Source organism: Mytilinidion resinicola (genome assembly GCF_010093595.1).
Source record: "Mytilinidion resinicola strain CBS 304.34 unplaced genomic scaffold BDZ99scaffold_18, whole genome shotgun sequence".
Lineage (NCBI taxonomy): Eukaryota > Fungi > Ascomycota > Dothideomycetes > Mytilinidiales > Mytilinidiaceae > Mytilinidion > Mytilinidion resinicola.
Window position 1 is genome coordinate 224,161 of NW_022985454.1, and position 26,910 is coordinate 251,070.

Sequence of the window (26,910 nt, forward strand, 5' to 3'; positions counted from 1 at the left end):
GCGTGGTCCATTACGCTGTAGAACTGCTGCCCACGTTCGACGTTTCTCTACAGCTTTGCGGCTCCAGGTTCGGCATCTATTTGCACAGTGCACCCGACCTGAGACACAACCTCGCTAAAGAGCTCTCCTCCGTAGAACTAAGCCTCAAGCCTAATTAGATCCGCTCTCCCCAACCACTCGTGGCGTATGGGCGCCCTGCAGGATAGGCCGAACCTTTACCATCCTTCAGAACCCAGATCCGGCCTCGGTGCAACATCCAAGTATGGAACTCGTTGAATAGGTCGGAGGCTTCACATATGTAGGTGATGTGCCTAAAATCCAGAACACGCATGTACACAAGAAAACCTCTCTTCTTTTCACAGGGCGTGTTCTATCTCGCAAGCTGGGGCCGAAAGCGTCAAGATAGGTAGCACAACAAAACTCCACTTCTGTTCTCAACATTTTCTCTATACTGTTCTGATTACTATTCAAGCCACCTTCCGTCTTCCTTGCGTTCTGAAACTACATCCCCGCCAATCACATCAACCTTAGCCTCGTTCAGGTACCCCCTTCCCCACGTGCCACCTCAACACCAAACCCCATCACGACGCCTCAATCTCATCAACAGACAACATCGGCCCCGGGCCTGACTCCCCCGTCTTGTCGCTCCGTTTCCCGACTCCAAACAGCCATCCTCACAACCTCACCGCACGTCTTGGTGCTAGATAAACGCCTTGTAAGGCATGACTCAACTCGTATTCGCCCGCATAACGCCCGCTGCATAACGTCACGCCTAGCCTGGCTTCACGCATTTCAAATCTCCGCGGCCGTGAAAGAGGTGTTGAGGCCCTGTCAGTCGCCACCCACATGATAGCGCGATACGAGGCGCAGCGACGCGTTTAGGGCGCTGACTCGCTGTGAAGCCGTTCTGTGTGCCACTCCTTATGCGGTCGTTGCGAAGGGGGTTGGGGCCACGGACGGAACTGCCAAGGAGAGCGATTCGGTTCAGGCAACCGGGCGGGAGAGAGAAACTGTAGACGTGGTGCTAGGCTTTGGGGTCTATGTATAGCTTCACATTAGGTGCAGGGCGTTCTGTACTTATGTATATAAGCGAACGGACGGATCAGCTCTGTTCTGTACATGCAAACTTCGTAGCTTACCTTCATTCAGCCTACTAGTATAATTTCTAATTAGTTAGCTCAACAGCTCAACGAAATCATTGTGGATCATCCGTCACATATATCCTCATATACTATATCAACACTACCACCCCCAATACCCTCTCCAACCGCACCCATAGCTTACCCACTCCACCCCATCTACTTTCTGCCCCTCGCCCCCATGCCTACTCCTCCTCCCCCTTCCCACACCTATCCTGCAAGCTGTCACTGTGGCAGCGTACAAGTGAGCAACCCCCTCTATAACAAAGCTCACACCCGACATCACACGTTTACTCTGTACTGACACGTCACGGCTCCCAGTACACAGTAACCCTCTCACCCCCCCTCACCGACCCCACCCGCGAAGTCTTCGAATGCAACTGCAGCATCTGCTCCCGAAACGGCTACCTCCTGGTATACGCAAAGCACGAGGATGTGAATTTTACGGCCGGAGAAGAAATCCTTGAAGTAATCACCCGTTACTCCCCTTCCCTTGACGATTCCTGTTTTGTCTTATTACTCCCATTACTCCCATTTCCCCTCTTCCCTCTCCTCTCCTCCCCCTCCCCTGTCTCCCCTCTCCCTTCCCCTCCTCTTCTCCTCTTCCATTTTTCCCCTCAACCAAATCTAACACCCCACCAGCGCTACACCTTCGCCAAAGCCCGCGTCGCACACTTCTTCTGCCCGCAATGCGGCAGCAGCCTCTTCGCGAAAAGCCTTGACGCAAGCTACAAGCCCCTGGATATAAAAGCCGTAAACGCACGCCACCCCTTCCTAGCCACGAAACACTCGAATGCGGGGCGGCTAACACGGCGCAGGTGCGGCAGTTCCACGATTTAGATTTAGCGCGGTTGAAAATCCGGGGCGTGGATGGGCGGAGTGCTTGAAGGTGGGATGCTGGGGGATGAGTGGGAAAGAGGGTGAGAGGGGGTAGGTTGGGATGAGAGCATTGGGACATGGGAGGCTGATTGAGTATATCATGAGATTAGAAACGAGATAAATTAGGAGAGCCCGACACCTAAACCTATGCATATGTGGTATCTGTATCGCCATCCGCACTATCATACAACCCATGCCATCTCTCTCGAACGCCCCACACCCGCTTCATCATCCTTGAGGCTAAAAGCGTCCACTCTCCCTCCGCCCAACTCCTAGCCCTCCATACTGCGTCTGCGGGAACCGCTGCGGCGTAGCTCCCGTAGCTCTCGCCTCGCCAACTCCGGCCGTGCTCATCCGCTTCAGCGGGCTCCCTTCGCGCTTCTCGGGACTCAGGTCTCGCCTTCTTTCGCCGTTGCTGTTCCGGTGGAGCTGGTTCGTCGAAGCCGCTTTCCTGAGCGGCGACGCAGCGTGGCTGTACACGCCCAAGCTACCGCCGTCTCCAGCTCCAACGTCCGATTGCCGGAACTTGGGCTGACGCATCGCCGGGAGCTGCTTCACGGGGCGGATTGGGGAGGAGAAATCGGCGGTCGATGTGGATGTCGAGACGGGTGGGAAGTATCCGTTCGCGTTGTGGAGCGAAGGTGTCATAGACGACCGACGAGAGATGCGAGGTTCCGGCTTGCTGAGGTTATCTTCAGGGTCGTATTGGGAGGCGTAGCTCGGGTTGGGGTTTGTGCGGAAACCGCGGTTGATGATGGTGGTTGGGGTATAAGTGTCGACTTCTGTGATGATGCCGCGGCCTGATTCTCGCCGCCTTGGTGGTGGCATCTGAACTCCGACGTCGCGGACTGGTCTCTGGAGGGCTGGGTGGACAAATTTGGTGTCGTATTCATTCATGACCTCTCGCTGGATGAGCGCTGAGTCTTTCGATTGCTGTGCGAAGCTTGTACGGAGGAAATGTAGCTGTACGGAGAGAAGGACAACTACGGAGATCATGGTCGCGATCTTGGACATTGGCTGGGGCTCTAGAGGCGCGAGCGGGAGGAAGAAGTAGTATGTCATGACATGGACTGGACTGAACCAGCAGAACAACTCCAGGCAGAGGGGATTTGGATCCCATACTGCTACTTCCCAGACATCTCGTGCAGCGTCGGGATGTGCCCGAGATTCTGCTGTTGTGCCTGACATCATGTTCGAAAGGAAGCGAAGAGGCGATGATGCTATTGGGGAAGAGTCCACGCGGACCCGATGGGCTGAAGGAGTGGATGGTGGTACATCGACCGATTGTTCGAACAAGCGGTAATGGCGCTTGTGGGAGAAGGTATACCAGGCATTAAGGAATGACACAGTGGTGAGGAGGTATATGAGGAAAGCTATCTGAGAGACTGTTAGACAGATTCCATCCATATAGCGTAGATGTCACTTACTCCAGCGCTGAACCAACCGCTCCCGTATCTCTTAGAGTCTGCAAAGACATCATAGTCATAGCTCTTTCCCGGCTTTGAGTTCGCCCGTGCAATGATGAAGACGACATTCATGCCAATTCCCATAGGCAGCGCATATGCGCGCTGGAACTCGTCCCAGTCATTTCCGTTCAGCTCTTCCGAAAGCCATAGCAGGAAGTCCAACGGATTGAGATAGGCAGCGACGCGCTCAGACAGCGGCGCGCGACGGACCAGGCGGGGCATGGTGATGTTTGTGGCCGGGGTGAAGTGGTTGCAAGGGAAGCTAGAGTCACCTAGTAGTGAACGACTCGTCGGCGTTCGGTCAGGGATTTGGTGAAAGATGCATGCATATTGCGCCCCTAGGCTTGTGAGGCGACGTTCAAGGCATGCTATGCAGCGGGTTTGTGAAGCAGAGGTTGAAGTAGGAGTAAACAAAGGCGTTTAGTTCTTGTCGGGTTAACGTCGGCGCGGAGCTATCGACGACGGCAGGAGCTCCCCACTTCAACCCTGCAACATCAGCTCCAACATCCAACGAGCTCCCAGCGCTTCAAACGAGGGAAGTAAAATCAATCGGAAGGCCACTACCGCTCATACACCTCTGCAAGTATGTCGCAACCCGCCTCTGCTTACAAGGACCGCCAATTCCTCGCCGTTATTGGAGATGAAGTAAGAGTACTTCGCCCTCATCTAGCTCCGATATTCTAACTGGAGGCGCAGGACTCAGTCACAGGTCTGCTCCTTGCTGGTGTCGGCGTAAGAGCATGCTTTCTCCTTGAGGCATCTTCAGTAGACTAAATATACGTCCAGCACGTCACCCAGCCTCCAGACTCGCAGAAGAACTTCCTAGTCGTCGATGCCAAAACCGAGACCTCCGCCATTGAAGCTGCCTTCGACCTTTTCACTACCCAGCGGAAGGATATTGCCATACTACTCATAAATCAACACGTACGTCAGCCTTCTTTTAGCTTGCATGGACGTACTCCTGGCCCCGCTTAAGGCTCAATATATGTACAGAAAAAGCAATATTCCTGCTAATCATTGAGTAGATTGCGGAGCGTATACGACATCGTGTGGATACCTACACCGCCGCTTTCCCGAGTTTACTGGAAATACCCTCGAAGGACCATCCCTATGATCCAGACAAGGATAGTGTGTTGAAGCGCGTGCGGAGGTTATTTGGAGAGTAAATGGGACGGTTACAAAGCAGCGGCAGTTATGGAGAAGTTGTCGAGGTTTGCCTTGTTTATAGGATGTGGTGGCGTAAAGTCTTTCACCCCAGAGTGAGGGTACCCAAATAGTGCAGCTGGATATAAACGTCGGGATGCGTTGCGCTAAAGTCCTGACATGGCGTTCACGCGTAAAGGCTCGTGTATGTGGTGAATAGACAATATAATGTAACATATGCTGATCGTCATGCCATTGCACCTTGCTATCAATCCATATGTTCAGACGTCCCAGTCTCTAGCTGCTGCTTCTCTCGTTGATATCAAAAGACTTGAACATGCTGAAGAACCACTATCAAAAGAACTCCACCCAGACAAATGTCAATCCGAGACCAGAGGGAATCGGAGAAGAGATATGCATGAGGAAATGAAAAGAAAAGCATCGCACCCAGCATCGTCAGACCCATGACCCTGTAATCGATTCAACTCGGCTAGTTAAAGTAAACAAACATCCTAGTCCGTCAATGACCCTATTAATCCCAGCTTCGTGGGCCCGCCTCCCCATCTTAGCTCAAGCATGCTCAAGCTTAAAAGCTGACTTGTGCCGTGAGGCAAGTGATCTTGTCGTTGTCCTTGGTGAAGACGTCGGCAAGCACGGTATATTTTCCCTACATGACGAGCATTAGCATCTCCAGCAGTCCGAAATGTATGGATTACGTACCGGTGGAATCTCCTTGGGCAGGTCGACATCCTTGAGCAACACCAGCTTTCCCTTGTCAAGAGGACACTCCAGATCCACCTGCTTAACTTGTTCGCACAAATCGGCTTCTTGGTTGATAAGAGTGATGAGACCGTATTTGACTTGTAGGTGCACCTTGGCGCCGTCCTCAATAGCTTCGTTTAAGGTGCCTTTCGCCGTGATGCTAAGCGTCTTGCCTCTGTGAACGGTAGTTTAGCCAATACCCTTGCATGATAGGCTCCAGACCTCGGTGCAGTTCGCTAGACCACAGCAAGAGCTTTACATGGTCTCCGAATGACTCTGAGGCCTGTCTGTGGTCTAACTTTAGGATCAGACTTACTTCTCTGGTGGGTTGGGGTTCAAATCCACATTCTCAATGGTCAGAACATCGTCGGCCGGGTCTGAGCAGAAATATAGAGGGTTGTCGCCTGGTACTGGGAAGTCCTCGTTGATTGAGACCTGACTGGGAAGCCAAGCTGGTGCAGGCGAGGCGACTGCGAAGGCGGCAGAGGCCAGTGTCAAGGACGCGAGGAGAGTCGCAGCCTTCATGGTTGAGGAGGATGTTCGGGTGGGGAGGCTAGGGAGGATCGTGGAGTGCTTCTGGCAGAAGCTGTGGGGGGTTGAAGGGTGGAGAGGTGGAGAGCGGGTGGTGATAACGAGAGCTTGGGGCACGGTGAGGCTGGAGGCTTGGCGAGATCCGCGCGGAGCATGACGTTTTTTCGGCAGGTGGCGAGTCGATCTAGGTTCTCTCTGTCATGTGAACAACATCACGGCGTGACAACCATTGAAGTCCCTCGAGTCCTTTATAGCTTTTATCATATTCATAATCACGTCGCATTTCGCGATACTAACTTTCGTCTCTAGCTTATCCAAAGTAGCCCAGAAACAGCATCTGATGGAGTCGAAACTCTTAAGATGTGCTCCACACCAACCTCAACACTATTACCCTTCTTCAAATGCCGTCTGAACCTCTTCTCAACTCTCAACACTCGCGATCTCCACTCCATTCCCTTTCCGCCGGCAGTTCAGATCGCGCAGCTCCCTCTAGGCATTCTCAAAGCCAAAAGTGATGGGGAATCGGCCCAGTGTTTATGTATTCAGCCTATGCGGTATGGCAATATTAGGTCTAGTCCCAGAGTGTTCGCGCTGGGAGGAAAGCGGAGTGGTTTTGCGTTCCCTGCTGCTGGCGACGTCAAGATGCCTAAACTATTGGGAAGGTTGGGGTCAGAACGTCCTTCCTTCGGGAAGAGAGGTAGAAGTTGGGTCCTTCTTGCCAGCTCCGCTCGTCATCGTCAGTGTCTGGACAAGAGTCTCTGCATTTTCGCTGTGTTCTCGATGTCTTATCAAGCTATATCGATATCCTTACAAGCTATCTCCTTGGGTCGATATACAAATTGGATTCTCTTTCATTGATCATATCACAGGATTAGGTCAGAAGTTTGCGTATACGGATATACTACTGCACGGGCGTCACTCTTGCTCGCTCGACGTCACTGTAAGAAGTGACCTGGCTAGCAGATATTCAGCCAGGCAAAAGGTAGCCTGATTTTTGATGCGTCAATCTTTACGTTGTAGTTGGAGTATCAAAAGCCTATCGGGGCACCCTAGGCAGTGCCAGGGAAGGGCCCAAACTAATAATGTCCTAGACCTGTAACATTGGCGACTAACGGACTTGGTTCATCCGTAATAGAATACAATGGATGAGAAATCTAGAGCCCATCACTGTCTGCCTCTACTTTCATCTCAAGCCCACTCAACTCTCAAACAACCATTCTGAACTTGAACTTGTCTTCCTTCACGATGTCTTCTTTCTGTGCCTCCAGCTGTTCCACATCCCACGTCGAAGCCAACCATCTACCACTCAGCCAATCCCTCTTTTCTTTCGTCAACCACACAAGAAACCATGCAGACAGAGACGTATCATGCTGAAGGACTACAAAAGTTAGTTGAGATATGAACCTTTCTGAAAGGTGCGTATCTTACATTTCTAGAGATCCGTAGGTACTGCATCTGACGTGCTCATCTTCGTCCGCACACCTACTGGATGAAGTGCGTGCGCTACGAGCCCTTCTTTTCCGTACTCCTTATCTAGAAACTCGATAAATCGATTCAGGGCCAGCTTTGACATGCTGTAACTGATGGAATAGCTCGCAAAATGAGAGGACATGCTGCTTATCCCAACTACCGTCTTCGCACCTCCGTCAGAACCGAGCAGTAGGGGAAGAAGTGTCCGAGTCACCAGATAAACTCCATAAATATTGACATCGAACGTCTTCTTGAAATCTTCAGGGTTACCTTCGGTGATTGGTTTCCACCCCGCGACATCCAAGAAGCCCGCATTGTTGACCAGAACGTCAAGCCGGCCGTGTTCTTCCTTAATAACCTTCTCCAAATTCTTGACGTCTTCCTCGACAGTGACGTCGCATTTTACAGTACTGATTTGCGTCTCACCATCCATTTCCCGGACGATCTCTGATATGTCATGGGCTACAGCTTGGAGCTCGTCCTCTGAACGTGCTGCGAGCACAATCCCGCTGGCTCCTGCCTGTGCGTATGCCTTTGCGTACCCCTCCCCCAGGCCACGGCCGCTTCCTGTGATTGCAACCACAAACGGCCTCGGCAAAGTGACTTTGTGAGGATCCAGAGCTGGCGCCGGTGTCTTGTGAGCTGTTTTCGTAACGAGCATGCCCGTGTGTGCCATAGGCGCCGCGCGAACGTCCTCAACTTTCGTCATTGGTATTGTTTACTGCTTAGATAGGCGACAGATAAGCGGTTCGATAGGTGAACTGAATAAATTAGAATAAGAGAGGCTTTCTAACTATTGATGGGGTGTCCATGACCCTCGATAAGTAGTAAGTAGTGCTTACAGGGGTAGGCAGTGACGTAGATCATGGCATGCCTTAAGCTATACGCTACAGCACTAGGTCGAAGTTTAGGCACCGGGATATACCACTGTTTGGGCTCTATTCCTGTTCACTGGATAAACCCATCGGTAAAAGGTAGGCTGATTTATACGGCATTATCCTTCACATCGTGATCATACCTTTGTAGAATAGACTTAGCTCCGCAAGGGCTCCGTTTTGCTCGCTCGATACCAATGCAAGAAGTAGCCTAGCTAGCCCACTGCTATCGACGACCAAAGATCAAGTTTCTGACTAGTTTCCCACCTTCCGCGATTTGATTGGCCTACATATTATATGCACGTGATTGTACGCGGAGAATTAAGCATTAGTGAACCCCCTGAACCCTTCCCGAGAACACCTCCACCATCCTCACCACCGAGCTGCGGCGCATATTCATGCCAGTGACGCTACCACTAGAATTCCACTCGCTTTGATGATGACGTGACGCAAAATCAGTCACAATATCTACACTCTTTCTGGACCTTTCCTAGACCTTGATCCTACACGCCAGCAACATGTCGACCGAAGAACTCAAGTCACCGCCGCAGGTTCCGCGCAAGGAACTGCCTCCAACATACCAGCGCAACGGCCCTGCGCCCGAGTGGGAAGCGCCCCTCGAAACTGGTCGAAAGCCCACGAATATCAAGCTCGGCGCATTCGCAGGCGCAAGCACGACTTTGACAAACCGATTTAACCGCCTTATCCCTCCACACAAGAAGTACTTTGGGCGCAGTCGGCGCGTCTTCCTTATCTGCCTAGGAATACTATTTCTAGCACTCCTGGCTCTCATAATTGGGCTTGCGGTTGGTCTTGGGCATAAGAAACAGTATGGGCGTCCTTTGCATATTCGTGTTTACATGCTGACTATTGCAGACACCGGAACTTACCTCTACCAAATGGTGCGAAAACATACACTGGAGATTTGACATACTATGGCCCCGGATTGGGGGCATGTGGCACTGATTCGAACGATAATTCGGCCATTGTGTCGATTAGTCATTTCGTGTTTGATGCTGTGCAGAAGGGCTCAAATCCGAATGCGAATCCGCTCTGCTTTAGGAAGATCAGGGCACAGCGTCAATACAAAGGGGGGTTACACAGTGTAGATTTGACTGTTGTGGATAGATGTGAGTCAATTGCTAGCGAAATGAATGGCGCTCGAGCTTCCCGGTGACTAACGACATTCTCAGGTACTGGCTGCGAGCCAAATGATTTAGATGTTAGCCCGGGAATGTTTGCGAAGCTCGCGGATCCGGATCAAGGAAGAGTTACGGTTACCTGGGCTTGGCTTTAACGACATAGCGAAGCGTATAAGATCTGTATATCGTCTATGAATACTTTATTCATTATCCCTCTATGGCTAAGCACCGCGGTCACACCGCTTTCTAAGAGTGAAAGAACCCTGTGACATTTCGATTTCTGAAACAAGGGGCATGTGATGGCTCTTATCCCGCTAGAACCATGACCAGCGCATATTGTTCTCAGATCTACTCTTCTCAGAACTTCCACCTTTCAAGATCCGAAATATCTCTCCAGACTTCAGTACTTTCCTACAAGCCTGCAAATCAACTAGCAGCTTTGAAGTATCTGTCCTTTTCGTCTACTCTCAAAGCTTGTCTACTCTCAAAAGCTCGTTAGGCGAAAGCCCCAATTATACCACCCCAAATCCACAGAACTACCTCGACATGGCAATCGATCTCCCTCCCCATAGAGCATACGCCCAGGGCGAGGATTACGAGCTCCAAAAGCCTCGTACCACCATCGAGCTCGACAGTCTCAAGTCCCGCAAGAGGTCTCGCGGTGGTGGCCTTGCGTCGCTCTTCCGCTGCTGCATGGGGCTCAGCGATGGAGCTTTCAAGGCCTACAACATGTGCCTCCTTACCTTTTATGCAGTCATCATGATCGGAGCCGTGGTCATGCTACTCCTTGCATGGCATTGGGCCTCCGAAGCATACAATCATATCAAAGGAGACGTTATGGGCGTGATCAATGACGTCAAGGAGAACGTGGGCAAGGTCAAGGAAGGTATACAGTCTGTAGAGAGTCTGCTCGGGAAAGCAGGAGATGTCGCAGAATCTGCAGTTTCGGGAGCTGCTGCTGCGATCACTTCCAAAGCAGGCGAAATCAAATCCTTAGGCGGCTCTCTCAAAAGCCACGTCCACATTCCTAAGAACGACCATCCCCGAACCACTCTATTCACTGCCTGTACAATGGTAAATGCCTCCCACCCGCATCCAACAGGTGTGCGTCCAATAGGAGTACCCTCCTACCTCACGAACGCCTACAACGAAGCCTACAACTCTATCCGGACAGCGGGCAAGACCCTCTGCGATCAAAGCCAAGCCCTCACTTCTGCGGGCTTCAACCTCGACTTTCAGAATCTCTACAGTATGACTACCGGCTTCTGCGATTTCGTAGTCAGCGGACAATTCCCTCTACCTCCAATCAGTGAAATGGAAAGCAAAGCCTGTCGGTTGTACTTAGATCTGCAGGGAATTGGCGTCGCATATTGCAGCAGGTCCACAGAGGTTGTCGTTGAGAACGAGGACGAGTCTGATGCGATGTTCCAGGGCTTGGTCGGGATCAGAAGCCCTTTCTGTGACGCGACGAGTGGCTATGGGGTAAATGTGCCCAGCGCTATGGCGTGGGGAGGTGGCGACTGCGAGGGTGGCAGGTTTATGTGATGGAGCGGCACTGGAGATATTTAGGGATATGGCAGGCAGCTAGGGCCGAATGCAGCAATGTGCAGTAGAGCGGATACATGGTTGTTATTCGTGATTGTGTTTCAATGCATGGATTTGCTTTGTATGAGCGGGTGGATTTGAATAGTTGCATGTTAGCAGCACTTTTCCTAATTAATGAAATCTTCCACTCCCCTCAATACACGGTGACGTATTCTCCCCACAGTAGGATCCCTAGGTAAATACTCTAGATTTGTCTGTTCGGAGCATTTTGAGTAATGATATCGAACTTGTGCATGTGACTTGATATTCCTCCCCTCCAAGCTCATTTCGTGATTGTGCCTAAAATTCATCCAGGTCACTAGCTATCTGCACTGTGGCACGCCCTTCTAAAGTTCTTGTGTGGTCCAGCATTATTTCTGTCTACTAGGTTTAGACATCGACATGGCCGGTGGCTGGTGAGACCCCTGCCATTTTTTTGAGGCGGCCTTGGCACTAAACGCGCCTGAGACTCACTTGGAAGTTCACCGTCCTAGTTAATTGTTACTATTCTGCCTTTCTATTGTTCTCCGCGCCAGAAGATTCGAGAAGTTCTCTCCTCCGCAGCTTCTCACTCCATGTCTGCTGCGCCCATTGGCCTTTTTTGACATTTTCCCAACAGCATCTGCACTCTCCAAGCTGCGCGCGTCGCAGACGATATCCTTCACGTCCATCGTCTCGTTATGTCCGCGACTATACACTGAATCTCCTCCTCTTCCTCCATCCCGAGCTTCTACTGCGCCATTTCAGCCATGAATTTCCCAGCAACTCCTCAGCGCCCAACGCCAGGCTCCTTCATCAATACTCCAGCAGCGCAGCGACATCCAGGATTCCGAGCAACCTCTGCAAACGCCCCCCAGCCGCCCCAGACTCAAGCTTCTGCGCAGTCTACAGTAGCCGCAACCGAGCAGCCTCCAGCGAGCACAAAATCTCCGCTAGAACGCGCTCGGAAGGCCATCAATGAGACGCTCATCGGGGAAGCGAGCTACGCAGAGTTGGACGCGTACGTTGGCCGTAAGCTAGATACCCAACCCTAGGGCCCACTATGTGAGAGCTAACCAGTCTTCCAGAGGGCATCTCGTCCGACTACGACATCCCCGAAGACACAGCATGGGCTCCCTTCATCCCAGTCAGAACGTACAGAATCCCTGAGGAGATACTTGAGCAGTACAACTTCCACCAGATGAATACGAAGAGTGGCCTCTTCGCCGAGATAAACCACGCCTGGACATTCGTAGACAACCAGCTGTATCTCTGGGATTACACCAATCCGAACCCTGAAATCATCGGCTATGAAGAGCAGCCGCACTCCATAGTGGCGGTGAAGCTGGTGAAGCCCCGCGCAAAGGTGTTTGTGGACACGATAACACATCTACTGGTGGTTGCGACAACGTCAGATATTCACTTGATTGGCGTTTCCACCCAGCGGGGACAGGAAGGCGTGGAGAACGTTTCCCTGTATCAAACAGGGATGCACACGTCCGTCCGGAGTCTGAAAGTGGGCTGTATCGAGGGCTCTCCGAAGACTGGAAGAATCTTCTTCGCTGACGGACGGGATTCCGATGATGTCTACGAACTGACTTACCAGCAAGAGGAGAAATGGTTCGCAAATCGATGCGCCAAAGTCAACCACGTTCGCAAATCCATCGCCTTGCCAGGACTTCCATTCGGGTCCAAAAAGACGGCAGAATTTATCGTCCAAATGGTGATCGACGATACACGGGGTCTGCTATACACGCTTTCCTCCGGTTCTACGATCAAGGTATACCACCTCAAAACAGACACCACGCTCGACCTCGCCATCACTCGATCTCTCGCCAGCATCATGCAGAATTGTAGCCACATGGTGAGATCAGAGTTGCTCGGACCAAGCGCCACCATTGTCTCCATCGATGCGATCTCTTCCATGGAGTCTGCGCGCCTTAGCCTGATGGCTACAACATCAACTGGCTGCAGAATATTTCTCAGTTCTACCTCTGGCACCTACTATTTTGGCGATTCCTCTAGTGCGCCTACCAGCATGCAAGTCCAGCATATCAAATTTCCTCCTCCTCAAGATCCGCAGCCAAATCAGACACCGCAGAGTCAGATGACACCTTATAAAGCTCAAGCCCAAGTTGCGATAGGTTCGAGAGTGCTCGAAGGTACGATCCAATCGAATAGATACGCACCAGGGTACTTTCTATGTTTCGCATCGGAAGGGGACGTCAGCGACTACTTGTTCATGTCCGGGCCTGATTCGGGCAGGATTGCACGACCGCAAGATCTCTCCCAGGCACCCAAATTCATTGAGATGGGGTATTCGCTATCCCTTGGAGCAAAAGTGCAGGATGTGGGCCTAGCGACACCGCCTTTTGCAGCCGCGTCTGCGCCAAGGGGCTTTGGTAATGAGTTGGCCACGCAATTCGATCAACCCGTTGCCGAGTTTGCTATTCTCACAAACTATGGAGTTCAAACTATTCGCCGGCGCAGACTCGTTGATATCTTTGCTTCTGCCGTCAAGCAGAAAGGTGCAAATGGCAGTGACGGCCTCGAGGCTGAGATCAAAAAGTTTGTACGGCTCTATGGAAGAGCAGAGACAATTGCAACTGCTCTTGCCGTTGTGTGTGGGCAAGGTCAAGACATTGCGTCGGACTCTCGGGTTGTGAATGTCACTGATCAGGATGTTCTTGAATATGCCCGCACGGCGTTTGTGGACTATGGTGGCAAGGCCCAAATGGTGGACAGTACTTTCGATGTCGGCTCTACTAATGATGACAACGTTCGCCCGTCACCAAGACACGACGGCATTGCGCTTTATATTTCCCGTCTAGTACGCTCTATCTGGGCTTCCCGAGTCCTGAAGGAAGGAAGCACACCCATTGGAGGTCTCAAAATCGATCCTACCATCAGCCTAGAGAAGCTTCGAACTGTCCAGCGACACCTTACGCATTTGCAAGAGTTCTTGGACAAGAACAAAAGCTTCATTGACGGGCTCAACGGACCGGACGCACTGAACCGAGCACCAACCCAACAGGCTGAAAAGGAATTGCAGGGCGAGAATGCCGCACTGACGAGTCTCGTGCAGCTGCTGAGGAGCGTCATTGAAGGCATTTCATTTGTTCAGGTCCTGTTTGATGAGCGAGTCGACGAGATTATACTCTCTCTCAACGATACGTCCCGTCAACGCGCTCGAGAGCTGACGTTCGTGGGTCTCTTTACGGATCCCGACGGTAAAGAACTTGCGAAGGAACTCGTCAAAGCCATTGTCAACAGAAACATCGCGAAAGGCTCGAACGTCGAAACTATCTCAGAAGCGTTGCGTAGGCGCTGCGGTAGTTTCTGCAGTGCGGAAGACGTGGTCATCTTCAAAGCGCAAGAACAAGTGACCAAGGCTTCAGAAGCCGGCGCAAATTCTGAACTGGGTCGCACATACCTGAATGATAGTTTGCGACTGTTTGAAAGCGTTGCAGGGAGCCTGTCGAGGGAATATCTGGAGGTCACCATTGTCCAATACACAAACATGGCTTTCTATGCCGGCAAGAGCGCCTACTTGGATCTTTTTTCCAACTTTGCTGACTCGAAATCCAGGTGCAATTCGTCTGGCTCTGAAAGTCGCCCAGGAGTCTGATCGCGGTAATAGGGCTTTGGCGTGGATCAGAGAAGGCCGCCTTTCACCAGTGAGTTAACTCAGATGACCTGGCAGCAAATATAGCTAATTGATCTTAGGATGCCCGGCAAGCCGTGTATGAGAGCCGAACACGATCCTACGACCTCATTCACCAAGTCATACAAGCAGTTGACCAAGCATCAAACGACCAGCCTGCTGTCATTGATGGTGTGGTTTCCGCGGCTGCACGTCGACGAAATGAAGCCTACGATCAAATCAACAGCTCCGAGGATGAGGTCTTCCAAACAAACCTTTATGACTGGTATCTGCAACAGGGCTGGAGTGATCGCCTTCTCGAAATAAGTTCGCCCCATGTTGTGACCTATCTCAAGGAGAAATCGAGAGAAGCTCCAGAGTATGGCGATCTCCTATGGCGGTATTACGCACACTACAACAACTATTTCGACGCGGCGATAGTTCAGCTCCAGCTTGCAAAGAGCTTCTTCACGATAAAATTGTCGCAACGAATCGAGTATCTTAGCCGGGCGCGCGCGAATGCATCAACACGAGTCGGCGGTATCAGCGAAATGCGATCAACGAAGCAGCAAACGCGGCAGGATCTCCTAAGAGAGGTCTCTGATCTTCTCGATATTGCAACGATCCAAGAGGATATCCTAGACAAGCTCAAGTCGGATCCTCGAACGGCCGGGAGGCGGGATGAAATTCTGTCGCAGCTCGATGGTAACATTCTGCCGGTGACTGACGTAAGTCTAACTAACTCTCCTTCTCTTCGTTTCAGTGGAACGAGTTGCTCACAACTGCATCAGCTCTACAACGGGTTCGCCGACCAAGCCGGGTACTACGACATGTGCATCCTGATCTACCAGGCCGCAGACTACCGCAACGCTGCCGACATTGAATCCACCTGGCAGAATCTCATCGAGCAAACCGCATCAACCGCCGAGACGGAGAGCCAGGGAAACCCGTGGCAACAGGTCGCAAACGTCATCCGAACCATAGGCCGCCGTGTCCGCAACTCCGAGACCATCTTCAACGTCCCAATGCTGCTACAGCTGCTCTTGAAGTGGGACGCCAAACATGGCCATGTCATTCCCGAGGGAGCCAGACCAGACGATGACCGGTATTGGAGCAGCTGGGTCCTGGATATCTTCCTTGAGCTGCGCGTTCCCTGCGAGAGCCTTCTGGCGACGTTGGAGACGCTCTTCTACGAGAACAGAGCGCCCCTTGCTGGGCGAGACAGGAGACACGTCACCAAATGGATGATCTATACCATGGAGAAGTGGTGGCAGGAGAGCCAGAGCCTCAGCGCCATTCCGTTCGGAAGCGAGGACAACGCTATTGGCGTCGAGGAGCTGCTGAAAGAGCTGATCAGACAGTGGAACCTGGACGATGGAGGAGTATGGCAGGAGAGGGCGAGAGACTTGAGGGATAGGGTGGCTGCTGCTTTGAGGTGATTTCGATATCACACAGTGCAGTCAAATCTCTCCTCGGGTTAATGTTTGTGCGGATTTGGGTCCTGGGGACGCGGATCCCGAGAAGGTCGAGCGATTTTGCTGAAGGTTTTCTTTTGCATCATCCTGTCATGTCAGTCTTCATGGTGTTGGAGGCGAATAGCATGAGTTGAAAAGCGAGGCGGAATTTGGTTTATTGGACTACTACTACCAAGGCTACTACACGGCATATTCTGTGTAGGTGGGATTAGGCATCCGATATGGCAACGATGGAGTATTTATTCGAGTGAGAGGACTTCAGTTCACTTTTGCTGCTTCTTCATGAGTGATGCTGTGAGATGTGTTGCTTGAGAACCTAAATACTACAGCTACTACTAATTGCCCACATATTCACATGTTGGATGTCCGCATATATGTACCCTGATATAGGTAACTCTAACTTCACAAAAACAAGGAGAATAACATGGACTCAGATGGGTAGTAAATGATCTTATATAATATCAGCCCGCTGTGTAGGTAGAGAGCTTTCTGATCGATACAAGAGTCGAGAGGGCAGACAATACGCAAATAGGACTGAAGAAGGCAACCTATCTGGACGACGGAGCTCAATCAGGCCGTCCGGTCAGGAATTCAGGCAACGGGGCGACAGGGCCAACGTTCACATGGTTGGCGCAGCTGGGAAGGCCCCAAAAGGCTATTCCAACATCATATCCTGGTTCTAGCGACAACGTTATCGGCAACATCATGGTGATGTACTCTTTGAGTTTCTGATCGACCATCGCTCGTGGGGGTATCGCGAGTACCTCAGGGAGAGAAAGAGGAAGGTGTAGACTCTACACATGATCCGTACATCAGATAAATGAAAAAAGATCAGCCTTTGATGAAGCATTTGGAATAAAAGAGCCCTCATACAGAAGGTGTCGAAGATTGATTAGGCCAGTGATATGTAAGAAAGACAGTCGAGGTCGTAGAAGGAACGACAGAAAGATGACGTGCTTCTTACTTATACCCGACAACACCGAAGCTTTCCGGAAACTCGAATATCTGCCAACACTAGCTTACCTCGTCTCTTCTGAAACCCTTTCACAAAATCAAGAACCATGGAGGCAGCACTCAAAACCTTCTTCAGCTCCACCCGCTTCGCCGTCGCCGGCGCAAGCTCCGACCCCACCAAGTTCGGCCACAAAGGTTCGTCCGTTCAAACCTTCTATAACGCCGCTCAAACACCGCATTCCGCGAGACGCCATTGGCCGCGTGCTATATCTGGCCTCTCCCCAAATCTCCACATCCTACTGCCTATTCTCTCTCTTGAAATCCCTGTACTCTCCTCTGCATACCCCACTAACAACCCCCAGTATTCGCGTGGTACATCCACCACTCGCTCCCCGTCACGCCCCTCAACCCCCGCGCGCCCACCATCACCCTCCAATCCAAAGAGTATGCCACCGTCCCCTCCCCCTCCGGCCTGAGTGACGCATCTCAAACCTCCCTCTCCGTCATCACCCCGCCGAAGGTCACGGCGGCGCTGCTGAAGGAGGCGAAGGAGGCGGGGATCCCGGCGGTGTGGCTTCAGCCTGGCACGTTTGATGACGAGGTGCTGGCGTATGCGAGGGCGAACTTTGAGGCGGCGATTGCGGGGGACGGAGGGAGGGGCGGCGAGGGATGGTGTGTGCTTGTTGATGGGGAGGAAGGCCTGAAGAAGGCGGGGAGGAAGAGGGAGGAGGGGTGGAAGTTGTGAGGGGAGGGAGAAGGGCGGAGGGCGGAAGGTTTGAGGCTATGGGAGCTTTGAGATCACTTTCCCGGATGAATGGGGTATTAGGCGATGGGAGGGCATGGTTGGGCTTTGGTTGGGCTTTGGGGAGCATTGAGGCCACTGGCGGTCACGGCTGCGGTGCAACGAGGCTTCCGAGACTTTGAACGAAGATTACTGGAGTAAAGCATGCCTCTACGATTGATATGAAGGAACGACAAGGTATTCTATTCTAAGCTCACTCTTTGCAATATCACGTGAGGGTAAACGTGACCCGGTGATCGATACCCGAATTAGGAGGTAACAAAAAAGAATAAAACCCCAACGCCAGCCTCACTTTTTTATGGTCAGCAAACCCCTTTAATCCCTATACAAACTTTCCTCCCAGCTCCTGTTACTTCATTCGTCCCGAGTGTGAACTGATTGGTTCATGTTCGCATGGTGCCCCGCCAGTTCCCTGGCCTTTAGCCCACCCTCAGTCCCTTCCTCGACGAATTAGAGGACATTGAGTTCGGCTGAAGCGGAGGGCTATGGTTCATATTCTTGTCGTAATCGGTCACCTGGCTTGGTCTCCTCGAGTGAAGCTAACTAGACTGAAACCTTCGAAGTGATTGGAACCATGAACCCAGTGAGGTCAGGAGACCCCAGACAATTGTGGAACGGAGCCCGGCGTCTCTTGGAAACATGCCATTCGCGCGAGACCGTGGAGTGTTGACGGGTGAGAACCTTTCGTGTGGAGTTTGAGATTGCCAACTCGGTGCCCAAGCTGTTGGATGGGAAGGTGAGGACGAAGTCGCACCAACATTGGGAGTCTAAAAAGGATGCCAGCATTAGATTCGGCTCGCATATGCATGCGTGATGAGTTGTTTGCCTGCACGCCCCCCCGGCATGCCGTGGTAGTCGAATCGTTCGGCCTGTGAAATGCATGGCGCTTGGAAGAGCTGGCCAAGAGCCGGCTGGAGTGTTGTTCCATTGTTGTTGGTTTTCACAACATTCGGAGAGATAAGGGGTGTAACTTGACTTGATGTACCACTAGCTAATACGCGTACGAGAGATATTCAGTCTGGCCAAGGGAAGAGGAAACAGATAGCCGCCCAGAATGAAAGATTCGTCAAAGTTGGTGAAGTTCGTCACAATCGGTAGTTCTTCTCCTTCCAGTACATCCGAGTGTTCTTTCCGCGATCCCTCTGTGGCCCTGTCGGTTACTTGAATAGCCAGACTATCTCTCTTTTCCATACCGATGTTCCAAGAGTGTAATTTATCCGTAAAAGCCTTCCGAAAAGCTGCAACAAAGGAAAGCAAGGTTCCCTATTTCCAGCCACCCTATTCTTCTCTTCACACCAACTATTCGTCTTGAGCATTTCTTATCCTATCTTGTAGCGGCTTGCAGAGAGGTAGCAACGAGAAGAAGGCGAGATTGTCTACTTAGTAGAACATCATCTTGACCTTCTTCCCTGATTGCTGCCTGTCTGCAAGGCGCCACAAGTCATTGACCCTCTCAACACTAACACCATTACCTCTCAACTCAGTCTCTCCCTCAACCATCACACAGGAGAATACCACGCTCCATCCATTGACGCCAGCAGCATAGAAGGCGGCAGCAGCCGCTGCTTCTCTTCGACCGCATCTTATCATCTTGTAAATATTCTTTCCATTCCCAGAAAGGCTGTCCTTGCCAGAATAGTACTCATTCGCCTGGAAAGTCGAGAGGATGAGGGTGTATACTAAGGAGGTCTTCTCGAGAGCCTCACACTTCTCATCAGTACACTGGTGACAAGCTCCAGCAAAATCTCCGTCCGTCGAGTGGCCGGCCATGCAGTCGAAGACATCATCATCGGTGGGAGTGTTCAAGGCTGAGGATGCCCATATCTGAGGAACATCAAGAGACAACGGCCGAGGGTTGTCGAGAGGCTTCAGCTCATCTGGGGGGCATCCAACAGCATCAAGAGCAGTCATCCGGTCCAGCTTAACTGGTTCTGGTCTCTCATACCATTGCTCTGGCCCACCAAACTTAAGAAGCCACATAAAGTCCGCCAGGTCGGCCGGAGATGCACCATGAGATGGAACATAGATATTGCGCTTGAATATAGGTATTCTCACAATCCTATCGGCATCCGGATCCGTTTCCCCAGAGCATCGCGGGGGTATAAGATCGCTGTGGCTACTGACACGCTCGGCCATGTGCTTCGAGACTGGCGAACTGGCTGATCGGTAAGAATCGATGCTGGAACTTCGGCTAAAGGTGCGTCCCCTGCCCTGGTTCATGATGACCATTCCTGGAGGTGGGGGTGGGGGCGGGGGTGGTACGTTGAAATCGATATGTTGTTTCTTTGACTTGTTTGGGAAGTATGGCATATCCGATGATCCTGTTTGCATCTGCCATGGAAGCGGTTGTTGTGATATAGGGGGTGGAGGAGGCGGCGGCGGCGGCGGCGGCGGCATCAAAAAGTAAGAAGATGGTGGTGGAGGTGGTGGTGGTGGAGGAGGAGGAGGAGGAGGTGGTGGTGGTGGTGGAGGCGGTGGAGGCGGAGGTGGAGGTGGAGGAGCTACCGAGACTGTTCGTTTGCAACCGCAGTCGTTTAAAGGAGAACTAACGATCTCTAAGGGAGGCGGAGGTGATGATGCTGGAGGTAATGGTGGTGGAATGTAGGGTATTCCAGTGATCGGTTTCGTAAGGTATCTCGAAGGACGAGCTATAAGGGTGTTGCAGGATGGACATTTTGGAGTCGACTTAATTGAGGACCTCGTTGTCTCCAGAGGCTCAGCTGGCGGCTGATTATGAAGCTTCTGCTGGGTTGATGATGTTGGAGAAGCTGCGGGAGTCGGTGGAGACGGTTTCAGGCTGACAACCTCATTTGTAGGTGGGCGTTTCCCATGATCTACTTCAGCCGGAGTGCCTGCTGGTTCCTCCATCTGCAGCTTTTCGAGACGCGAGAGAAAGCAAGACTCGACCACAACCAGTTCTTCAGAGTCTGATGACATGGTTGCGTAAGTTGGAGTAATATAGGTCTTAAAGACACAAATGCTTAGGGAAAAGGGGGATGAGGTCGCCTGCTGATTCCGGCTTCTCGGAGCGACACGACAAGAAGCTTATAAGCAACGCGTCGGATTGAGATAGAATGAACCCACGGCCAATCGTGTCACATGAGGCGTACTAGTTCATTGCCAGCCTATTACCAAAGCCGGAGATAATTGTACAATTGTGAAAACGAGGCAACCGCCAATTTCGTCAGCTAAGACGTTGCCAGGTGTTGAGACGTGAGGCTACGGCGGCAAATTGGCGTGAGGGGTGCATGGTGTGAATGCGTTGGCATCCGAAAGGCTGGCCAGGCTTACCTAAAGGGACTAAAGAGGATGAGTACCAAGGCGGTCACAGGCATCTACACCGGATACTCCATGTAGAAACACAGAGCAGAGCTGAGTCGGACAAGATTCAGCTTGTGTTCCAACAGGAATGAACCTGGCGCACAAAGAGGACTTGAGGAAGCGCCTCCTCATTTGATGCCTTGAACAGCCATTCGGAGCAGCTAGGTAGTTGAAAGGAGGCGTGAAGACCTGACCAATTCCATTGGACAAAGACGCCGATGGCGACGAGGTTGAGACCACTGGCGGTAACGATTGGTGCTGTCTGATTGGAAGGGCGTGTTGCTTGCATGTCGAGCAACTAGTCCAGAACAAGTGCAGAGACGATCCATGCGAGTATGTTTCAATGAAGGAACCAGTGCTAAGAAGAGATGCGCGCCTAAGGGAAGCCATCATTAGTGATCGGTATGCCACATTGCTGACAGCCTCACCTAGACATGTTTCACAAGCTCGACAGCGTCGTGTGAGCCTCACCATGACCCGTACGGCTGGAAGGGAGCAAGTGACTCAACTTCAGTACCTGATACGTGTTGGCATGGTATGAAGAGCATTGACTTCAAGGCTCTAGTCATAGGAGCTTTCGAAGCAAAACTCGGACTGTTAGATGTATCTGTAGCGTTTGGAACTGAAGAGGTGAATCTCTGAAATCTGTGCTGAGTTCGATAAGCTGCCGTCCATAGAGGAATCCCGGTCCGATAGCAACATGGATGATACGGTGCCCTTAGCTTGGCAAGGATGCATGCAAGCGGCGGGTTGAGGGCCTCGGAAGGTTAGTGGATTCCAAGGTATCTAACAGGGTGTTGCACAGGAAGAAGATCACCGGAAGTTCTAAAGGTGTCTATGTAGCAAGGCGTTTGGAATGGCTATCTCGTTGGTGAGGCGTGGATTATTTGCAATTGATCTGCTCGCCCAGCTGCCCGCCTTGAACGCCTAAACTCGCATCTAGTGTGTTTCTTGACTGCGATTGAAGCTCAAGAAACAATGCTGCCGACACCGGATGCATAGGTATGCACTTAACGTAGGACAAAAAAGCTCAAGCCCCAATAGCGGTGACCGGAAGCCAGACCGGAATCAATCTTAGATCAGTTCCACGCGTTCATGTCTTTTGAAATCTGTTTGAAGGAGCGGTGAGGCTCGAGTATGATTGCCGACCATTTTGCCCTGCAGTGTGCTAAGGTGGGAAGGCTTGCACTACACGGCAACAGCCGACCTGGGAACCAATGAGGAATTTGGCATGACTCGAAAATGCCTGCAATATTTCTTTCCTTTCATTGGCGTACGGTGAGATATTCAAGGGTGAAAGTAAGTGAGAAAAGGGGGATACCTTTGTTGAAGGCCGATATCATTGGCAGAAAGCTGGTCGATCACGCTTTCTCGGTTGTTGTAGCGCGTATTTCTAAGGCTGCAAGGCTGAAATCGCCTCATTTTTGATCCCGAAACTACATATGATAACGAAGATCAACAAGGCAGACTTCCCACAAGTGAAGTGACGGCAGAGCAATTGCAGCTGAGAACTGGAAACGATTTTCTGGTGGTGGCGAAGTTATCGCCGCTCGGCTAGCTGCAGGACGAGGTGCATGCCTACCACTGGAGACCTCAATGCGGTGAATCGGTCGAAAGCCTCACTATGAATTGACGCATCAGAAAGAAACAGGGAAGAATGTAGCTGGAAGACCGAATTTCAGCAGAGAATAAGGAGAAGTTTGACTGAAAAGAAAGATAGCGCCCCCTTGGTCATTCCGTGAGCTGAGAAACAGTCAGGAAACTCGATGCAAGGCTTCGAGAAATTGAACTTACAATATGGAAGAGCTGTTTTGGAATTATTCAATATTTCTTGAGATGGTGAGGAAATGGGTTGCAAGTGATGAAAAATGGTCATAGGAAAGGGAGTGTGAAGTGCCATATATACCCGTGTTTTGGCAGGCATCCAAAATGCCAGCTCACTATATTGATCAGCAATGGCAAGGCAGATTGATATCCGTGGAAGTGGTCTGATGAAGGAACGTTACCGGGTGATGTTCTAGATGTAGTGGGTATGTGGTAGGGCAGGAGCATCTCGTCGCACGTGACAGCGCTAGGCCAATTAAGATCCATCAACCCTGGCGTCATGGCTTGAGCTCCACCAAAAAGCTACCACCTCCATCAACGACATCAGGACCTGTCAACCTTCACAACCATGGCGAACGGGTATGTCCCCCGACTTGTCCGTATCCTCGGCTTCCAGGAGTCTCGCTAACAACGCTCATCTTGTAGCTGGAGTCTACTTATCGGCTTCATCGTCGTCGTCATCTTCTGCGCCGTGTCGTGGTTTGTCGCGCCAAAGGGCGAAACTCAGACGTGAGTCCGTTCTATTCCTCATATGAGCCCCGGAATACCGCGTCACTCGCGTGTTCGCCTTGTCCTCCGTCTGTCCATCCGCCAGCATCGATAGCCGCTCCGTTCGAGTTTCGTCTTTGCTTCTTCCGGTCTAGACAGCCTCAGTCGTCCGGGTCATGAAAATGATTCCACGGTGTATTCCGGGTAGAAATATTTGAGGGGAGAGACTTCAGTACAAAACTACCTGAGAAGGCCGGGCACTGTCGGACACGGATGGAGCAATGAATAAATGTAACGGCGGAGAAGGACCACCAGGCAGACTGCGTAGCAAGGCGGACACCGATATATGAATGGCATGCTAACTGGGAAACAGTGTATGGCGATCAACTCTTGTACTCTCCGCAGTGGCAATGTTTCTCATGTGGGGTACGTGTTCCGCCCTTTTGCCCTCTTACGACATGCTTGCATGTCTACACATTTGCGCATCTCTACATCCAACTACTTCTCCTCCCAGCCGATTTTGACCTGAACACCGCTAACTCCCATCTCAGCTATCACCTTCCTCGCCCAATGGCACCCTCTCATCGCACCCCGCCGACTCGACCTCCGACCACACGAGGGATCACATTAAAACCACCACCATCTCATTCAGTGTTTCGGAGGGAGATTGAGGACTTGTTGGACAAGGAGACAAGCAATGCGTGCAGTATATGTTTCATACTTCATTGGGATACTTTTGGCTGCGGACGCTGGGAAGGCGTCAATGTGTATCATAGCTAGCAATAGCAACGGGATACCTCTCGGGATCACATGACTGAACCATATGCTTCTGGGTCGATGGTTGCTATAGCGTGTTTCGGCTGTCCTGCACATATCTGTGATTACGCTGAGGGCATGCGGAGCGCACGTCACTTCCACGGATGATCTAGTCATGCGGTTAGATTCGTTACTTCTTCCAACAAAAAGGACCAATTCGTACCCGGAGCGCCTCACAACCTGTCCTAAGCTATGCACTGTTTAGAACACACTCTCGTCGAATCTAGGGTCCTTGAGTTACGAACACTTTGTAACTACGCGGAGGGGTACACGACGTCCACGCCGCGTCTACCAACAAAATCATCATACGGTTGAATCTGTAAGATCTACCATATAAACTGGCTAGCACGTCACGAAAGTGCTTCACAAGACATCGCATACTTTTCGCTTGTACCAGGCAAATCTAGTCTCCCACACCGGAGCCGTCTCCCCGTGCCAGAACAAAAACACCGCTCCTCACATCACCAATCCATATATTTTGAAAAATTTCAACCTCCCTCGTACTAACCAGCAGGAACCTTGCCCTAGTGGCGTCAGCCCCGTATCTCCAACATGCTAACCTTAGGTCTTGTCTTTCTTTTTTATATTCGTTCGTTGTCTAGGTCCGCCCAAGCGGTTAGATACGTGAAACCTTCTCCCAAAAATAGCCAATACGTAGAGGAAGTCTTCTCCTCTTCTACACCTCCAGTCCAGAGTTCAGCATCTCTAACCTCTGAATTTCCAACTACGTTCCCCTCTCATCATACCAACACAACTATTCTACGGCCAATTCCGTAACTTCTTGCAACAACAGCGGCGAATGTGTGGACAGAGTGCTTCCTCTCTTCCCTGTCGCTTTCGCGTGATTGTCCTTACTGAACCTTGAGATTAGGGAGCCATATAGGCTAAGCTTTTGACGGGCCAGAGAGGGGAGCTTGTGAAGCCACTGCGTTCATAGGAAAGCTGTTGCTGTTCGATCTGTGACTTCTTGTAACGAGAATAATGATATTGGGGAAGGAGTACTTTACGAGATGGTTGTTGTTTCTTGCTAGGGCTTATAGTGATGTGGTTGTTCCTGGGTGACTGTGAACTATGCAGAGGCTGTACCGTGTGAACGCTGCGTCCGCAAGGCGATAACGCCGTTGGATCTGTTGGTTTTCCGACCGAAATGGCTTCGGGGGGCTATAGCGCAAGACTCTGAATGACTAAGAGGGATTGAAGAGAGGGAAGGGTGGTTACGGATGCTGCAATATCCCTTCATCACCCATAAACACCACTCACAAATCCTGTAGCTTCAAGACGATCTCAATGATATCTTTACCTACAAAAACCCAACTCTACAGCCAATCTCACCTCAACCACCCCGTCCATCCCTCGCCCACAACCTCCCACCCCTCCCAACCCCATCCGCCTAATCCCACCGCCTTCAACACCCCGCCGGCCACCAACCCCCTACACCCCGCCCCGACCCCGACCAACACCGCCGCCCTCACATACCCACAATCCATCAGAATCTCCAACGCCGCAACATTATTCACAATCACCGCCCAACTGACCGCGCTCGCCGAGCTCGGCAAGTCATACTCCCAGATAATCAGCAGAATCGGGAACAGCTTCGTGCAGCTGGACACCAGCAGCGCCGTGCTCAGCGGCGTCGGGTGCGGGTAGTACGGGAACAGCGGCACCGTCGGCGTGAGCGCTGCTACGACTTCGCGAACGCGCGCGGGGAGCGGGATGGTGGGGAGGTGGAGGTTGAGGGCGGGGAGGCGCGGCGGGTGCGCGCAGAGCAGGCGGATGGGGAGGTGGAAGGCGGCGGTGGAGAGGGCGACGAGGAAGAGGAAGAAGAGGTATTGCAGCACGAGGGGCTGCGTGCTGAGCAGGGTTGCGTTGGTGGGCGCAGTGGTGGGTAGAGCCGCGGGGGAGGTGGTGTTGCGGGCGGTTGTGGAGGAGAGCGGTGGGGAGAGCTTTTCGATGCGCGCCCAGGTGAGGTAGACGTCGAAGAGGAGGAGGAGGATTCCTAGGCGGATTATAGAGCGCTGAGGGTTGTTAGAAAGAGTTATGGAGGAGCGATGGTGGGAGCGGTACGTCGAAGCGGTCGTCGTCGCGGCCGAGGCGATTGAAGAGGAGGTGTCTGTAGACCTGTAATATGGATCTGATTAGTGGTTAACGCGTAATTGTGGGGGGCTCTGCCGTACCTGAGGCTTGATCAAGACGAGGTCAATGAATAACACGACAAAATCGTGCTCTACATATTTGTCGGCGAAGCGTTTGCAGCGCGGGCATTGCGTTAGCCGCACCCCCTTGCCCAGAGAGCGATCATCGGCTTTGCTGTAGGTCGTGTAGAGGGTCTTGACTGGATAGCGACATTCTATGCAGATTGGCATTGAGGGTGGTCGGTGGTGCGTGTTTGAGTGTCGCCGAAGGTGACGCGGAGTTAGGACTATTGTTGCCAAGATATCTTTCATCACATGCAATGAACAGAGTAGGGGAAAGTTCATATGTGGAAGCAAATGGTTCAATTATTCGAGTTCATAATCTCATGGATTCTTGTCTTCGTTACACGTGGGTTGGGTTTTCTGTTACTTTCCAACCAAATGCCGTCCATACTCTATCCAATCTTGGCCAAGATATTCAACC

The 26,910-nt window shown here is 51.7% G+C and overlaps 13 protein-coding genes across 13 annotated transcripts; 8 read left to right on the forward strand and 5 right to left on the reverse strand.

Moving 5' to 3' along the window:
* The first annotated feature begins 1,084 nt into the window (after nt 1-1,084).
* BDZ99DRAFT_106240 (uncharacterized protein) lies at nt 1,085-2,142 on the forward strand. The gene is made up of 4 exons (XM_033712364.1): nt 1,085-1,383; nt 1,461-1,607; nt 1,782-1,898; nt 1,958-2,142. The coding sequence occupies exons 1-4, from the start codon at nt 1,321-1,323 to the stop codon at nt 2,024-2,026; spliced, it is 396 nt and encodes a 131-aa protein (XP_033572458.1). The 5' UTR covers nt 1,085-1,320; the 3' UTR covers nt 2,027-2,142.
* Nucleotides 1,786-3,824, reverse strand: BDZ99DRAFT_574422 (uncharacterized protein). Its single transcript, XM_033728373.1, has 3 exons — nt 3,446-3,824; nt 1,958-3,395; nt 1,786-1,898 (listed from the first exon to the last, which is right to left on the reverse strand). The coding sequence occupies exons 1-2, from the start codon at nt 3,704-3,706 to the stop codon at nt 2,259-2,261; spliced, it is 1,398 nt and encodes a 465-aa protein (XP_033572459.1). The 5' UTR covers nt 3,707-3,824; the 3' UTR covers nt 1,786-1,898; nt 1,958-2,258.
* A 158-nt stretch (nt 3,825-3,982) lies between these two features.
* Nucleotides 3,983-4,840, forward strand: BDZ99DRAFT_466487 (vacuolar ATP synthase). Its single transcript, XM_033720781.1, has 4 exons — nt 3,983-4,129; nt 4,181-4,216; nt 4,271-4,408; nt 4,510-4,840. The coding sequence occupies exons 1-4, from the start codon at nt 4,070-4,072 to the stop codon at nt 4,648-4,650; spliced, it is 375 nt and encodes a 124-aa protein (XP_033572460.1). The 5' UTR covers nt 3,983-4,069; the 3' UTR covers nt 4,651-4,840.
* BDZ99DRAFT_466488 (uncharacterized protein) lies at nt 4,829-5,924 on the reverse strand. The gene is made up of 3 exons (XM_033720782.1): nt 5,706-5,924; nt 5,348-5,564; nt 4,829-5,294 (listed from the first exon to the last, which is right to left on the reverse strand). Exons 1-3 carry the CDS (start codon nt 5,912-5,914, stop codon nt 5,214-5,216), a joined length of 507 nt encoding a protein of 168 aa, XP_033572461.1. The 5' UTR covers nt 5,915-5,924; the 3' UTR covers nt 4,829-5,213.
* A 257-nt stretch (nt 5,925-6,181) lies between these two features.
* On the forward strand, nt 6,182-7,040 carry BDZ99DRAFT_106339 (uncharacterized protein). The gene has a single exon (XM_033712365.1). The coding sequence runs from the start codon at nt 6,281-6,283 to the stop codon at nt 6,776-6,778; it is 498 nt and encodes a 165-aa protein (XP_033572462.1). The 5' UTR covers nt 6,182-6,280; the 3' UTR covers nt 6,779-7,040.
* BDZ99DRAFT_466490 (NAD(P)-binding protein) lies at nt 6,932-8,171 on the reverse strand. The gene is made up of 2 exons (XM_033720783.1): nt 7,349-8,171; nt 6,932-7,298 (listed from the first exon to the last, which is right to left on the reverse strand). The coding sequence occupies exon 1, from the start codon at nt 8,097-8,099 to the stop codon at nt 7,353-7,355; it is 747 nt and encodes a 248-aa protein (XP_033572463.1). The 5' UTR covers nt 8,100-8,171; the 3' UTR covers nt 6,932-7,298; nt 7,349-7,352.
* Nucleotides 8,172-8,633: 462 nt separating this feature from the next.
* On the forward strand, nt 8,634-9,576 carry BDZ99DRAFT_466491 (uncharacterized protein). The gene is made up of 3 exons (XM_033720784.1): nt 8,634-9,094; nt 9,142-9,395; nt 9,459-9,576. Exons 1-3 carry the CDS (start codon nt 8,784-8,786, stop codon nt 9,560-9,562), a joined length of 669 nt encoding a protein of 222 aa, XP_033572464.1. The 5' UTR covers nt 8,634-8,783; the 3' UTR covers nt 9,563-9,576.
* Nucleotides 9,577-9,861: 285 nt separating this feature from the next.
* BDZ99DRAFT_466492 (uncharacterized protein) lies at nt 9,862-11,101 on the forward strand. The gene has a single exon (XM_033720785.1). The coding sequence runs from the start codon at nt 9,954-9,956 to the stop codon at nt 10,950-10,952; it is 999 nt and encodes a 332-aa protein (XP_033572465.1). The 5' UTR covers nt 9,862-9,953; the 3' UTR covers nt 10,953-11,101.
* A 596-nt stretch (nt 11,102-11,697) lies between these two features.
* Nucleotides 11,698-16,353, forward strand: BDZ99DRAFT_511040 (nucleoporin-domain-containing protein). Its single transcript, XM_033724517.1, has 5 exons — nt 11,698-12,002; nt 12,059-14,506; nt 14,559-14,647; nt 14,697-15,341; nt 15,405-16,353. Exons 1-5 carry the CDS (start codon nt 11,741-11,743, stop codon nt 16,050-16,052), a joined length of 4,092 nt encoding a protein of 1,363 aa, XP_033572466.1. The 5' UTR covers nt 11,698-11,740; the 3' UTR covers nt 16,053-16,353.
* A 662-nt stretch (nt 16,354-17,015) lies between these two features.
* Nucleotides 17,016-18,110, forward strand: BDZ99DRAFT_106400 (NAD(P)-binding protein). The gene is made up of 2 exons (XM_033712366.1): nt 17,016-17,237; nt 17,405-18,110. Exons 1-2 carry the CDS (start codon nt 17,150-17,152, stop codon nt 17,785-17,787), a joined length of 471 nt encoding a protein of 156 aa, XP_033572467.1. The 5' UTR covers nt 17,016-17,149; the 3' UTR covers nt 17,788-18,110.
* A 1,114-nt stretch (nt 18,111-19,224) lies between these two features.
* On the reverse strand, nt 19,225-20,712 carry BDZ99DRAFT_395749 (uncharacterized protein; the record flags this gene model as incomplete). Its single annotated transcript, XM_033715963.1, has 2 exons — nt 19,225-19,960; nt 20,135-20,712. The coding sequence occupies 2 exons, from the start codon at nt 20,710-20,712 to the stop codon at nt 19,225-19,227; spliced, it is 1,314 nt and encodes a 437-aa protein (XP_033572468.1).
* A 2,704-nt stretch (nt 20,713-23,416) lies between these two features.
* On the forward strand, nt 23,417-24,109 carry BDZ99DRAFT_395664 (uncharacterized protein; the record flags this gene model as incomplete). The annotated part of the gene is made up of 3 exons (XM_033715958.1): nt 23,417-23,499; nt 23,852-23,904; nt 24,030-24,109. Coding segments are annotated over 3 exons (216 nt in total), but the record flags the coding sequence as incomplete, so codon positions are not given.
* A 1,513-nt stretch (nt 24,110-25,622) lies between these two features.
* BDZ99DRAFT_450101 (uncharacterized protein) lies at nt 25,623-26,672 on the reverse strand (the record flags this gene model as incomplete). The annotated part of the gene is made up of 3 exons (XM_033718147.1): nt 26,469-26,672; nt 26,359-26,412; nt 25,623-26,309 (listed from the first exon to the last, which is right to left on the reverse strand). Exons 1-3 carry the CDS (start codon nt 26,655-26,657, stop codon nt 25,623-25,625), a joined length of 930 nt encoding a protein of 309 aa, XP_033572470.1. The 5' UTR covers nt 26,658-26,672.
* Between the last annotated feature and the right edge of the window lie 238 nt (nt 26,673-26,910).

What these genes read in the sequence shown, in the direction of transcription:
- BDZ99DRAFT_466490 (XM_033720783.1), bottom strand. Translation starts at nt 8,099, where the DNA reads ATGACGAAAGTTGAGGACGTTCGCGCGGCGCCTATGGCACACACGGGC.
- BDZ99DRAFT_466492 (XM_033720785.1), top strand. Translation starts at nt 9,954, where the DNA reads ATGGCAATCGATCTCCCTCCCCATAGAGCATACGCCCAGGGCGAGGAT.
- BDZ99DRAFT_466491 (XM_033720784.1), top strand. Translation starts at nt 8,784, where the DNA reads ATGTCGACCGAAGAACTCAAGTCACCGCCGCAGGTTCCGCGCAAGGAA. An exon ending in GGTCTTGGGCATAAGAAACA is followed by an intron (nt 9,095 to 9,141) that starts GTATGGGCGTCC and finishes TGACTATTGCAG; the next exon opens with ACACCGGAACTTACCTCTAC. An exon ending in TTTGACTGTTGTGGATAGAT is followed by an intron (nt 9,396 to 9,458) that starts GTGAGTCAATTG and finishes CGACATTCTCAG; the next exon opens with GTACTGGCTGCGAGCCAAAT.
- BDZ99DRAFT_511040 (XM_033724517.1), top strand. Translation starts at nt 11,741, where the DNA reads ATGAATTTCCCAGCAACTCCTCAGCGCCCAACGCCAGGCTCCTTCATC. An exon ending in GTTGGACGCGTACGTTGGCC is followed by an intron (nt 12,003 to 12,058) that starts GTAAGCTAGATA and finishes CCAGTCTTCCAG; the next exon opens with AGGGCATCTCGTCCGACTAC. An exon ending in GAGAAGGCCGCCTTTCACCA is followed by an intron (nt 14,648 to 14,696) that starts GTGAGTTAACTC and finishes AATTGATCTTAG; the next exon opens with GATGCCCGGCAAGCCGTGTA.
- BDZ99DRAFT_574422 (XM_033728373.1), bottom strand. Translation starts at nt 3,706, where the DNA reads ATGCCCCGCCTGGTCCGTCGCGCGCCGCTGTCTGAGCGCGTCGCTGCC. An exon ending in GCGGTTGGTTCAGCGCTGGA is followed by an intron (nt 3,396 to 3,445) that starts GTAAGTGACATC and finishes ACAGTCTCTCAG; the next exon opens with ATAGCTTTCCTCATATACCT.
- BDZ99DRAFT_106400 (XM_033712366.1), top strand. Translation starts at nt 17,150, where the DNA reads ATGGAGGCAGCACTCAAAACCTTCTTCAGCTCCACCCGCTTCGCCGTC. An exon ending in CACCAAGTTCGGCCACAAAG is followed by an intron (nt 17,238 to 17,404) that starts GTTCGTCCGTTC and finishes AACAACCCCCAG; the next exon opens with TATTCGCGTGGTACATCCAC.
- BDZ99DRAFT_466487 (XM_033720781.1), top strand. Translation starts at nt 4,070, where the DNA reads ATGTCGCAACCCGCCTCTGCTTACAAGGACCGCCAATTCCTCGCCGTT. An exon ending in TCGCCGTTATTGGAGATGAA is followed by an intron (nt 4,130 to 4,180) that starts GTAAGAGTACTT and finishes CTGGAGGCGCAG; the next exon opens with GACTCAGTCACAGGTCTGCT. An exon ending in TGCTCCTTGCTGGTGTCGGC is followed by an intron (nt 4,217 to 4,270) that starts GTAAGAGCATGC and finishes ATATACGTCCAG; the next exon opens with CACGTCACCCAGCCTCCAGA.
- BDZ99DRAFT_106240 (XM_033712364.1), top strand. Translation starts at nt 1,321, where the DNA reads ATGCCTACTCCTCCTCCCCCTTCCCACACCTATCCTGCAAGCTGTCAC. An exon ending in CCGGAGAAGAAATCCTTGAA is followed by an intron (nt 1,608 to 1,781) that starts GTAATCACCCGT and finishes ACACCCCACCAG; the next exon opens with CGCTACACCTTCGCCAAAGC. An exon ending in TGGATATAAAAGCCGTAAAC is followed by an intron (nt 1,899 to 1,957) that starts GCACGCCACCCC and finishes AACACGGCGCAG; the next exon opens with GTGCGGCAGTTCCACGATTT.
- BDZ99DRAFT_466488 (XM_033720782.1), bottom strand. Translation starts at nt 5,914, where the DNA reads ATGAAGGCTGCGACTCTCCTCGCGTCCTTGACACTGGCCTCTGCCGCC. An exon ending in AACCCCAACCCACCAGAGAA is followed by an intron (nt 5,565 to 5,705) that starts GTAAGTCTGATC and finishes TACCGTTCACAG; the next exon opens with AGGCAAGACGCTTAGCATCA. An exon ending in TGCCCAAGGAGATTCCACCG is followed by an intron (nt 5,295 to 5,347) that starts GTACGTAATCCA and finishes CTCGTCATGTAG; the next exon opens with GGAAAATATACCGTGCTTGC.
- BDZ99DRAFT_106339 (XM_033712365.1), top strand. Translation starts at nt 6,281, where the DNA reads ATGTGCTCCACACCAACCTCAACACTATTACCCTTCTTCAAATGCCGT.